This window comes from Oncorhynchus tshawytscha, linkage group LG05 (genome assembly GCF_018296145.1).
Source record: "Oncorhynchus tshawytscha isolate Ot180627B linkage group LG05, Otsh_v2.0, whole genome shotgun sequence".
NCBI lineage: Eukaryota > Metazoa > Chordata > Actinopteri > Salmoniformes > Salmonidae > Oncorhynchus > Oncorhynchus tshawytscha.
Window position 1 is genome coordinate 27,244,169 of NC_056433.1, and position 13,077 is coordinate 27,257,245.

General features: G+C 38.2%; 1 protein-coding gene across 1 annotated transcript in view; it reads left to right on the forward strand.

Annotated features, from left to right (window-relative positions):
• Window positions 1–2,787: 2,787 nt before the first annotated feature.
• The window catches only part of LOC112250419 (snRNA-activating protein complex subunit 1), a 30,783-nt gene continuing 20,493 nt past the window's right edge, over window positions 2,788–13,077 (forward strand). The window contains exons 1-4 of the mRNA XM_024420537.2: window positions 2,788–3,021; window positions 3,103–3,241; window positions 11,226–11,385; window positions 12,098–12,238. Coding sequence (XP_024276305.1) covers window positions 3,012–3,021; window positions 3,103–3,241; window positions 11,226–11,385; window positions 12,098–12,238 — 450 coding nt within the window. The 5' untranslated portion in view covers window positions 2,788–3,011. The remainder of the gene's footprint in view (window positions 3,022–3,102; window positions 3,242–11,225; window positions 11,386–12,097; window positions 12,239–13,077) is intronic.

Genomic DNA, 13,077 nt, shown 5'->3' on the forward strand with positions numbered 1-13,077 from the left:
GTAGGACCTGCCTTGATGATAGTGTTGTTAAAAAGGCAGAACAGCACTTTATAATGGACAGACTTCTCCCCATCTTAGCTACTGTTGTATCAATATGTTTTGACCATGACAGTTTTACAATCCAGGGTTACTCCAAGCAGTTTAGTCACCTCATCTTGCTCAGTTTCCAAATGATTTAATATTAGATTTAGTTGTTTGATGGTTGGTTGTGGTTGTTTGATGGTTTTCTTTGTGATGGTGTCATACTGATAAACACTGTGTGTGTGTGTGTGTGTGTGTGTGTGTGTGTGTGTGTGTGTGAGAGAGAGAGAGATGGCGGGAAAGGGATGTGAGTGACCCCTCACTTTCACATCGTATTACAATGCCATGCTGCCTTGAAAGTGTACTGTATATTTTTGTGATTAAAAATCAAATAATTTTGCTCTGTATAATTTCTGCTCTGTGTGTAATTGTGTCTCTTTAAGCTGTTTTGAATTGTTGTTTGTGGTAACACAGGGCACCATTGAAAAAGAGACCCTAGTCTCAATTAGGATTCTCTATATAAATAGTGATTAAATAAAATGAATACAAATGTTTTAATGTTTCCTTTCAAATGTATGAAACAACATTTTTGTATCAGAATATTCATAAACATTGTGATTGGAGGACAACTGTGAGTGTTATCGGATCAAATCCTCTCTTCTCCTCAAGCTCATTAATTATAAAATTTGCCAAAAGTCTCACATTGGCCCGGGTATCCCGCGAACCAGACCGAATTGGATCTAAATCGAGACAGCTTGAACGGATTCCCTCAAACAGGCTGATTGTCATGATTAGGCAATAAGGAGCAACTTTTCCACTGCTGGAGATGGCAGATCGTATTTTCCCTCAGGTGGCTGAGAGGAAAAAGGCAGAAATTCTGGTTGGAACTGCGCATCAGGAGAAGATGAGAGCACAGACTCGGATGAAGGAAGGATGGCGCAGGCAGATGTGGAATATGAATCAGATGGCAGTGGAAGTAAGGAAGAATGGACCTTTGTCCAAAAGGACAGGGGGAAAAAAATCAAAGTTGGGATGGGAAAGAGAGCACCTGGTGTTAAAAAAAGACATCACATTTGGTGGATGTCCGGTTTCTGGGAGAATTGGGGCCCAACATGGTGGAGAGAGGTGTGGGTAAAGTGGAGTCGGTGAGGGTCACGAGGAGTGGGCTGGTCTTGATTTTTTGTGTTTCTTCTGAACAGAGGAAGAGTGTCTTGGCAATCAGACAAATTGATGACCATGCTGTATTGTGTTTGAACTAAGGAGAAGAGCACCTGTCAAAGGAGTCATTGCTGGAGTCTCTGAGTAAGTGGGCATTGAGGAGGCGAAAAGTATTCCTGGAGTGGTTAATGCATGGAGGATGAATCGTTGGGCCAATGGCAGGAAAGAAAATAACTAGTCTATTATTGTGTCCCTGCTGACCCGAGTGAAGCTGGGGTATGTGCACTTTCCTGTAAGAGCTTTTACTTCCAGGCCGTTGCAGTTTAAACGGTATAGAATGTTTGGACATGTAGAAAGTGTCTGCAGGCGGAGGAATCCGAGATGTGGAAGTTGTAGAAAAGAAGGTCATGGTGAAAGTTATGAAGAAGATGTGAAGTGTCGCAACCGTTGTTTGGGAGGGAGTTTAGCCCCTCTGTGGTTCTTCCTGCTATCCCACCTTGGTTTCTCCCTCAGACAGTGATAGATCTAGGGTTGCTTGAGAGGGTAAGAGATGTTGAGGAATGAGTAGATTCAGTTGTAAGTGAACATTTAAGAACACAATACTAGGCTTTCTTGAATATTTTCACAGATGGATCTAAGGACCCTAAAACAGGGAGCAGCTTTTAGTGTTCCTGAGTTTAAGGTGGCAGTGACAAAAAGAGCAACAGATAATTTATCTGTTTACACAAAGGAGTTGTTGGTCACACTATTGGCTCCAGAGTGGGTGGAGGAGGTGAGGCCAGACAGGGTAGTCATCTGCTCTGACACCTGTACAGCACTGATGAGCTTAAATTCATGTGTGTCTCAGAGCAGACAGGATGTATTGTATGAGGTTTGTATAGGGTGAAACAGATGGGGGAATTTGTGATGTTCCTCTGGGTACCACCTCACATGGGAGTAGAGGGGAATGAGGAAGTGGATATTATTGCCAAGCAGGCTCTTAAACATCCTAATGTTGAGATGGAATTGTCAATCAGTAAAGCAGAAGCCAAGGGATTCATAAGAACAGCGATTAAAAATAAGTGGAAAGAGATGAGGAACAGGAAGAGTATGGGAAGACACCTGTATAAGATCCAGGAACAGGAAGAGTATGGGAAGACACCTGTATAAGATCCAGGAACAGGAAAAGTATGGGAAGACACCTGTATAAGATCCAGGAAAAGGTGGTGGCAGGGAGGTCCTCGGGCCGATTGAGACGGGCGGAACGTGTAGTCACAAGGCTGAGACTTGGACACACAAGGCTAAATAGTACATTGAAAGTGGTGGGGAAACGTTCGAATGGGAGGTGTGATAATTGTCAGGAGGAGATGGAGACAGTGGAACATGTTCTATTTCAATGACAGAAATGAGATAAAGGGAGCGATTGTTATTAGATTTGAGGAGTAATGGGGTTGAAGAGCCAGGATTAAGTGAACTCTTGGGGAAATATTCGGGAGATGTAGTGTTTAATAATGTATTTTGTTTCCTTCAGGAGACGATTATTGGGTAGGATTTAGACCGTCAGTGTCTCTGGTCCACACTCTAGTCAGGTTGGTGGCAGTAATGCACCTTAAAGTTGGTTGCCAACTGCCATATAAACTCCACAGAAGAAGAAGAGGAACGTATTAGGCTGATGCACAGCCCATACAGAAACTGGCGGCATGCACCCATAACGTTTGTTTGCAGACCACAGTAATATCGAATAAGAAGATTAGGCACGGACGGCAAGCAGTTGTATTGAAAAGGTCGCATGTTGAGCTCAGAGAGGCACGTCAACTTCACTGAAAAGGGTAGCCAATCACCATACTTCTGAAATGCCGAATGGTAAGTAGGATTGCAGTACCACACTAGTGAGTTTAACTATATCTGTATTTGGTGTATTTGAGTTTAAATATCATTAATCAGGTAAAGCGAAGGATCGTTTTCTGAAGCCACTTGTAGCAGACTACGAGGAACTGCTGGGTCGTTTCCAACAGACGGAATCCGTGCGGTTTGAGGAATTTACTGCTATTTGGAGAAACATGGGCTTCTCAAGTGTATTTTAGTAAGTCCCTTTCCTCTTCATCAGTCGTCTCTTTAAGATTACCTGCCAGCCTACCTAGTGTCGACAATTTGTTGCCAAATATGCATTTGCCATAATGCACTTTTTTTTTCTTCTTTTTTTAAAAACATGCAAATTATTATTAGAACACTGCCAACCTGTGCCCGGTTTTCCGATAACGATGGAATTTAGGCTTACTGGTGTTTTTAACGATGAGTCTTTCCTACAACTGCTGAATATTTAACACGAGATTCCCAAAACGCCACGCAGAGAACAACGCTAAGTGCGTCGTCGTCGGAGTGTTTGTCGATACTGATCGGATGGAAATAAAGGCAGCACTGCTCTCGGGACAGCTTTCTCAGTTTAAAATCTGAATTATTTCACAATACTGACGACGGATGAGCTCCTAGTGAGAGTTTACAATCTGCGGCTGCAAGTATTGAAGTGGCTTAATGTATTGCAATACCCAATAAAAATGCACTAAATCGGCGATTTGGCACGTCATTTCGCAACATTTTAGGCTACGCATCATGAAATGTATTAGGCAGTAGCCTACAAAGAACAACATTTTTCAATTTATTGAACATGAAATAGGCGTATGTGCTACTCTATTTATATTTCAATGCAGCCATCTTGGTTTTAATTTATAGTTTATTTTATATCCCGCTTGTATTAATTGCAAAGACATTAGCAACTTTTGTTGTAGTACACTTTGTTCAGCAGTTGCAGAGAGACGGATAAACCATGTGATTCTAGGTTTAGCAGAGATCTTCTGTGTATAAAGTGACGCGGGAGGGTGAAAAAAGCATATACTGAAGCATGTAGTTTTTCTTCGAGTGGTCAGAGGCAGACGTTAGGGGTGCTTGTTAGATTACGAGCGTTTTCAAGTGCTACTTTAACGATGGTTTTGAGAAACAGCTCGAGGTTAAACGATGCTCATACGAAGGTTCTAAAGATGAATTTCTCCTTAAAATGCTTTTTGGAAACTGGGCCATGGTCATGTTCCAGAGTTTGACAAAAACACATTTACTTGAACAGTGCAGCTGCAAAGTTTGGTAATCGTTTGGTAAAGTTTGGTAATCGTAGTTCTTTAACCAACATTTGACTGTTTGTCAAGAAAATGTGTTTTTGTAGATATTGTTAGAAGTACTCCCTGTGCCAGGCAGGTAACATCACTGGGGAAGCAACCTATGTGATAAATGTGTTTGCTCAATAAATCCTGTTCATTCATAATTTTAAAAAATGTATATATATATTTTATTATTACTAACACAACAAATACAAAAAAAACTGAAATATACAACAACTACATGAACCTAACATACAGGGGTATTACATATTACAAGGTTCATTTTCAATTTGTTTAATACTTTTATGGTGCGTATTGCTTATTTGTTTTTACATTTACTGATCATTTCAAAAATAATATTTCAATTATTTCAATCTTAAATAATGTGAAGAGGGGTTTGTTCTCTGCACACTTCATTTTATGGACAGAATCTTCCATGAAAGATAAAACAAATTAACAATTAAAGTTAAATCTGGGTCCATATCACTTGGATGAAAATAAAACATAATATCAGAGTCTTTCAAATTAACATTAATAGTTGTTGTTTTTTTTTCAAATAAAATCTAACTCACACAAATCTTCTGACATAAGAACAGTTCCAAAATAAATAGTCAAGAGTCTCTGGGTCACAACCACAAAATACATATTTGTTATCAATAGCTATTTTAAATCTGTGTATAATAAAGGTCTTTACAGGGTAGATTCTATGAATGAGTTTATGATACTACTTTCACCTTATTAGATATACAATATTTACCAGATAACAACGAAACTTTGTTCCAGTTCACTTGTCCTAGGGCTGCACTCCAGTTCACTTGTCCTAGGGCTGCACTCCAGTTCACTTGTCCTAGGGCTGCACTCCAGGTCACTTGTCCTAGGGCTGCACTCCAGGTCACTTGTCCTAGGGCTGCACTCCAGTTTCACTTGTCCTAGGGCTGCACTCCAGTTCACTTGTCCTAGGCTGCACTCCAGTTCACTTGTCCTAGGGCTGCACTCCAGTTCACTTGTCCTAGGGCTGCACTCCAGTTCACTTGTCCTAGGGCTGCACTCCAGTTCACTTGTCCTAGGGCTGCACTCCAGTTCACTTGTCCTAGGGCTGCACTCCAGTTCACTTGTCCTAGGGCTGCACTCCAGTTCACTTGTCCTAGGGCTGCACTCCAGTTCACTTGTCCTAGGGCTGCACTCCAGTTCACTTGTCCTAGGGCTGCACTCCAGGTCACTTGTCCTAGGGCTGCACTCCAGGTCACTTGTCCTAGGGCTGCATTCCAGTACATTTTAGCAGAGGGAATAGTAACATATTGACACAGTTTCCTTATGTACATGTTATTACATTTTTATAGTTTAAAATGTAAATTCCTTCATTGTATTGAGGCTACAAAATCCTCAACACTTGCACTTGGAGTATTGTTATATTCTCCTAAAAGAAGAATAGCATCTTTTGTTGTTTGTACATGAGGTTCCAAGTTAGAAGTACTTGTTTATGAAAGTTTGCAAGCTTAATAGGGATTTTACCCGAATCAAAGTTGAATTTGATTAAGAACTCTAGACCACCAATCTGTTGTAATATTAAATTAGGGATGATATTCCAAATGCAATCCTTATTTCTTAAATAGTTTGGTATCCATTTTAATCTTAAATATTATATTAGAGGTTTTAATATCCAGAGCATTCAACCCTCCCTCACCTTGGGTGCTACATATTACCGCTTTTCTTAAATAATGAGCTTTATTCCTCCGTATAATAAACCTCAGTATGAAGTTAATTTAGAATCAACCATTTTAGTTACTGACAGAGGAACATTCAAGGCAAGGGAGGTATAAACTAATCTGGACAGACCTTCAGATTTTGATAAAAGTACACATCCAGATAAAGAAAGATCTCTTAATAACCAGGAGTTAAATCTCTTTCCAATTTTCTCTACAATAGGAGATAAATTTAAGTTGGCCCTTTCTGATCTTTGCTAACTGTAATACCAAGATATGTGATCACATCTTTTACGGAGATATTACATACTGAGTTTAAGTCACATCTTTTCAACGCAAATATTTCACATTTCCTAATATTCAGATATAAACCTGATACATGTGAGAATACTCAATAGCTTTCTTGACTTCATTATGATCTTTCAAAAAAAATGGCGGTGTCAGCCAATTGTGAACATTTTATCTCTTTGTCTTGTATCTGAGTACCCCTATAACTATTCTTATTTATATGAAGTGCCATAACTTGTGTGATCAATAAAAATAAGGAAGGAGATATTGGGCATCCTTGTAAAAGTCTACAACTAAAATAACTATCTTCCATAATGTGCTCATTGTAGTCTATCTAGTTGAATATTATTACATATGTGTCTGCCCTTCATAAAACCAGACTGGGTATCATCAATGATTTGGTCAAGACCTTTTAAGTCTTTCTGCAAAGATGGATGCAAGTATCTTTCCATCATTGTTCATTGATGTGATTGGCCTCCAATTTTCTAACATCATAGAATCTTTGTTTGGGTATTACAGAAATTAGGCCTTGTGTCATAGCAGCAGGACCCCTAAATCAATTGCATCCTTAAAAACATTAAATATAAATTGAATAATATCCTCCTGAAAATATTTAAAGAATTCACTGATGATGCCATCATTCCCTGGAGATTTGTTCTCTTTTAACTTGCTGATAATTTTTTTTTTTCATTGATAGAAATAGTTTCATCAAGACTTTTGGAAGTCTTCATCTATGAAGTTTGCATAGTCTTTGACAGAGTCTAGAAAAGCAGATATGTCACTAGTAGGTTAGGCATTACTGGTTACCATAGAATTCTGAAACATATTTTGAAATATCTTTGTGGTTTTCATTTTCTTTTCCATGTATATTGAGCTTATGAAAAGATGTAAATTCAGATTTTTTTTTTCTTCTAAATTTTAAAAGTATTGTTTTTTTTCACCTTCCTCCAACCATCTCTCTCTTAATCTTACAAATTCCCCTTTTGCTCTCTTCATACATTCGGTCCATTTCTTGACCTTGATGAAGAAGGAAAGGGACATTTATTATCTTTACAACTGTAAAGAGAATAACTGACACTTTCCTTCTTCATCAAGGTCCCCCATAGAGATTAGAGTATTTCCTTAAGTTTCTTCCCTCAATCTTTTAAGTTCAGCAATTTCTTTACCTCTCTTCATGGCTGTTTGTCTTATTTCATACTTACATTAATTCCCAATATTTCCCATAAGACTTAAATAGTTGGACCAATTGTCTTGTATAATATCTTTGGCATCCATCTTGAAATGATCATTTTCCAACAGTCTACTATTGAGTTTCCAATAACTCAGATTCGGTGTATCTTCAGATCCATTAATATTTAAAGATAAGAATATAACTTTATGATCAGTAAGAACTGATGGTTCAATTGATACCTTGACTACAGAATTACTCAGGATTAACAATGGTGTGTGTCTGTCAATCATCACATTAGATACAGAATTCAAATCTCCACCTAAGATATCCTGAAATACACCTATTAATCTCTTCAAATTATTGAAATAACATCCTGTTTTGTTTGTTGTTGGATGCAGAAATATTCCCTAATGAAAATATTTCACTGTTGGTTAATTTTAACAGTAAATTTCAATGTCCAGAGTGGTGAGTCTTACTACTGATGACTTTCCCTTTAAATGCATCTCTTAAAACTGCTACACCTGCAGAGTGGTTGTTGCCATATGATAACCAGATATCGTTACCCCATTGATTTTTTTTTTTTTTTCTCCAAAAATATAGATCGGAAGAACGAGCATGAGTCTCTTCTAAAAAGTAAAAGTCTGCATTGAACCGTTTTCAATACAGGAAAATCGCCTTACCCTTGAGTAAATTACGAATACCCCTGACATTAATTGACCAAAGAGATAAAGACAAACTTCAACCAATAACCTTGTTATGCTAATATAAGCTTTTCCTAAGGATAAGTAACTCAAAAGGATTTCCATCCCATTGTTAACCTCTCCAACAAAAAACAAAAACAAATATTGGTCATAAAGTTACCAAAGTGTTCTTACTCCCACAAGGGGGAGACATTGTGTACACTTTATAATAAGCAGTTATTCACCTATAGTTAGTGTTTAGTTTACCAGTTCTCAGGTCAGCCTTTTCTCATTCAAGTGTTTGTGTACATTTTTTATAATAAAAGGCTGCTTTTCACCTGGCAATCAGTTTTTTGATTTTTTTTATAAAATATTTTCACCCCACTCAGTGTTGTAATCAGAACTTACCAAATAGCATGTGGACCTTGGCTCAGACAGTGTAGTAGTGTGGGCTCAATAGCATCTCATTAGTGTGAAAGAAATTGAGAATCAGCTGTATATGTGATGGAAGAGTGCACTGTACATGTGATGGAAGAATGCACTGTGCATACAGGGGGTTGCAATTCCATTGAATTTTGACATATTTTGGTTAAACTATCCCTAAGACCTAGAATTGCCCTGTGTATCCCACAAAAAAAGGTTCACTGTTATAAGCCAACTTTTTTTGCTGAATTTAAGCAAAATTTCCCAAATTCCCGTCTTTAACTTCCCATGTAAAACTTCTGGAAATTTCCAGAAATTTACTGGAAAGTGTCCTAACCTTTGCAACTGGTGAGTATGCAGGCAATCGAAGAACTGGGACATTTTCAGCATCTGGGAATTGTGTACAGATCCTTGTGACATGGGGCTGTGCATTTTCATGCTGAAACATATTTTCATGCTGAAACATGAGGTGATGGTGGAAGATGAATAGCATGACAGTGGTCCTCATCACGGTGTCTCTGTGCATTCAAATTGCCATTGATAAAATGCAATTATGTTCATTGTCCGTAGTTTGTCTTCCCATACCATAACCCCACCGCCACCATGGGGCACTGTTCACAACGTTGACATCAGAAAAAGTTGACATGGCGTAAACTCTAAAAATGTCGTTACCCACATATCACTTAACAAAACCAACATTCAAATACCATTATAGAAGTTAAAGTAAAAACCCAAACCACTCTGTGCATCAATACCTATATATGGTAAACTATCAAGACACCCATTCACTACAAAGATACAGGCGTCCTTCCTAACTCAGTTGCCGGAGAGGAAAGAAACCCCTCAGGGATTTCAGTATGGTCAGAGGAGAAATTGAGGATGAATTAACGTTGTAGTTACTCCACAATACTTACCTGAATGAAAGAGTAAAAAGCCTGTACAGAATAAAACATTGTTTTTGCAATAAGGCACTAAAATTGCAAAAAATGTGTCAAAGAAATGAACATTGTCTTGAATACAAAGTGTTATGTTTGCGGCCAAGAGTACCACTCTTCATATTTTCAAACATGGTGGTGGCTTCAGTGTTTTCTTATGATAAAAAGGAACAGAATAGAGCTAAACACAGGTAAAATCCTAGAGGAAAACCTGTTTCAGTCTTCTTTCCAACAGACAAAATGTCACCTTTTAAGCAGGACAATAACCTAAAACGCTAGGCTAAAAATACGAGTTGCTTACAGAGATGACATTGAATGTTCCTGAGCGGCCTAGTTACGTTTGTTATTTTTAAATCGACTTAAGTCTATGGCAAGACATAAATGGCTGTCTAGCACTGATAAACAACCAACTTGGTTGACAGAGCTTGAAGAATTTTAAGGAATGTGCATGTATTGGACAGGTGGGCAAAGCTCTTTGAGACGTGTTGAAAAACTCAGTAGTAATCACTGCCAAAGGTGACTCCAGCATGTTATTTACTCAAGGGTGTTAATACTGTTAAATTTTCAATAAACTTTTTTTCACTTTGTCACTATGGGGTTTTGTTTGAAGTTGGGGATGGGTTTTTGCTTGTAGATGGGTGAGGGAAAAGTATCTTGAATCCATTTTTAATTCAGGCTGTAACACAATGTTAAGGGATATTAATACTTTCTGAAGGTGCTGTAAGCCTATATTTCAATCATATTGTAATCCATTTCTGGTTAATTTGATTTCTAATTTGCTAATTGTAGGCTAGTGTCTAATTTTAGCATTCATGGTGTATAACGTGTTCAATGATGTGCCATATCTGTGGTTTAGTCTGTTATAGTGTAGGCTAGGGCCTAAGCTGATCTGTCAGTGTGGAACAATCATATGGTATGTGGCTGTTTTGGTAGGATTTGGATAGAGAAAGCTGATCCGAGAGCAGCGCTGTCTTTTTCTTTTGATCCTATCAGTGCCGACACACACCCCAACTACGCACTTAGTGAAAGTTATCCCTATGTAGTGTTTTGGGAAACGCATGTGAATTCTTCGGTCGTTGTAGGAACAATGCATTGTTAATACACTCAAACCTAATCGCTATCGGGAAAAGGGTCTTTGGATGTTGCCCCACATGATTGACTACAAGTTCAGTTCTTCTTTCTAGTCAACTGCCATATGCCAACATGTTTTTTATTTTTTTTAATCGATTTGCTCAATGGAATAATTAGTATTACAGTGACGCATTCCATCCCTGGAATGAGCTATGTTTTGAAAACATTTCACTTCTTTCACTGCGACGTAAACATATATATTGGTATCTTAGCCAAAACAGCCACAGGAAGTATTGAACCTCGAGTCTGGTAACTGTACACATACTGTGTATAGAGTTACCATCTGTGTATACCATAGTATTTGCGTTAAGTCATACTGAAATGGCTGTACCTGTTTAGCAGCATGTCACACATTGGAAGGTATATCTATAATAATTGGTAGAAAGTTCTGATTTAAAAAAGGCATTTCCAGAGTGCCCAAGAGAGCATTAAATCAGGTTGTTCCAATAATCTAAAATACATTCCATGTTGTGTTCTTGCTTATTTCATACACACCGGTCTCACATCTGTTTTGTCCTAGCTAATCATTACCAGTGCTACTGTTGTAACTCTTCTTAATTTCCCCTCTGATCTCCATTTCATTTTAGCGGTTCACTTGCTGGTAATGAGATGAGGGAATTCTGCCACCTAACCCTGACCATGGCCTTCAACTACTTCTTACCCCCATATAGCTTCCAGATCAGAGTGGGGGGTCTGTACCTTCTCTATGGCCTATACCACACACAGCTCGCTTCACCTAAAGAGAAGGTGCTGAAAGACACTTACTTTAACTCTCATTATTCAATCCCATTTATTCCAATAGTGTTTTCTATTTTTTTTCTTTAACAATTGACTTGATATACTTTTCCACTTCCTAAACTAATATGCTGTACTGAACAATGTCTGTGGAGAATCTCAATTGTATACTCCTCGCCGCCTCCTGAGTAGAAGGTCACAGGGGATGCACCTTTTGGCTTTCTCATTCAATGGGTTTTGAGGAGGATGTGAGGAGTATGCTATTGAGATTCTCCCATAGTGTGCAACAACTTGCAGACAGCCCTAGTCTTGGAATGTCTGAGTTTCCCATACAATGACTGTAAATCTTCCAGATCCAAGTGGTCACTGTCAATCCATTTGAAACGTCACATTTGTGTAACTCATCAGAAAATTCTATCTGATACATATGGGTGAAATTTGTTTCTCACTAGCGCAGGAGAAAATATATGCATGTTCCTGACAGTAAATAACCCCCGACGATAGCTCATGAAGTATATCCGTATGAATTTGCTGTTATCATTATTGTGTTTGGGTTATGTCCCAAAAATGACTCAAGTATCCCACTTGGGCGATCTGTTCTTGATTCTTGTGGTTGAATGATATGTATCCAACTTGTTGGGTGCTTTGTTAGATGTCTTAGGGGGATGAAGTCATGCCCAATATGTCAAGTTTGAGTAAGTGTGTTTTTTTTTTCCCCTCCCAGATCAGGATTGCCCTAAAGGACTGGGAGCAAATTCAGAAGTTTTACCAGGATTCGGTGAATTCGCAGCACTATGATGCAGTTTACATTATCAGGAAGCTAATAGCTGAGAATGCTGTCCTTTACACTGCCATGCCTCAGATGGTAAGGCACTCCCAAATTACATATTGTAATTTTAAAGTATCCCTTAAGGTATTTTGTAATATTACATACTTGGCAAAATAGAATCTAGAAATCCATTTAATGTCTACATATCTTCCAAAGCTTATTAAACAATGTAGGAGTACAAAATGGCAGTGCAGTAGCTTAAACAGTGCCCCCTGTCAGTCATCTGCTGTTTATTTACATCATTGGTCAAAATGAGATGTTAACAAAAATACAACTAGTTGAAACAAGCACCTATGATTCACCTCACAGCAGCAGTCTGGTCGATGTTGCTATCTGACAGACCCGAATAACAGCCTTGCACCTCAGAGCCGGTGTCCTTTTTTGTTGTGATGTCAGCCCATCTATCTTCATAGGAAAATAATAATTAGTGTTGAGTTTTTGGCCAACCGATGACACTGTAAGCTTTAAAATGTTTGTTTTTCATTCAAATGTCATGTGGGTCAGTGTTTCTGCACAATCTTGTACAGATATTTCAATCATTTCAACAAATATATATTATTTTCATTATAGCAGGGCTTTCTGAACAGTGACCTGATCAGCTTGAGTGAATTGAATTCAAATTGATTTTGTTGAATTCTTGTTGGGGGGGAATTTACCTGACACTAAAATTAATTGACCTGAAATTAGAATTTCCTTGAGCTAACTTACAGTGAGAGGGAATTTAATTAAAGTAAAGTTGTTGAATTGACCCTGACCCCAACTTGAATCAGTCTGATTCGATTAGTATTACTCAAATCATCAAAAAGCTATTTGAATTAAAGTATTTACAAAATAATGTTTAAGCATGGAGCATCAGCTGCGGGAGCAACACTCAA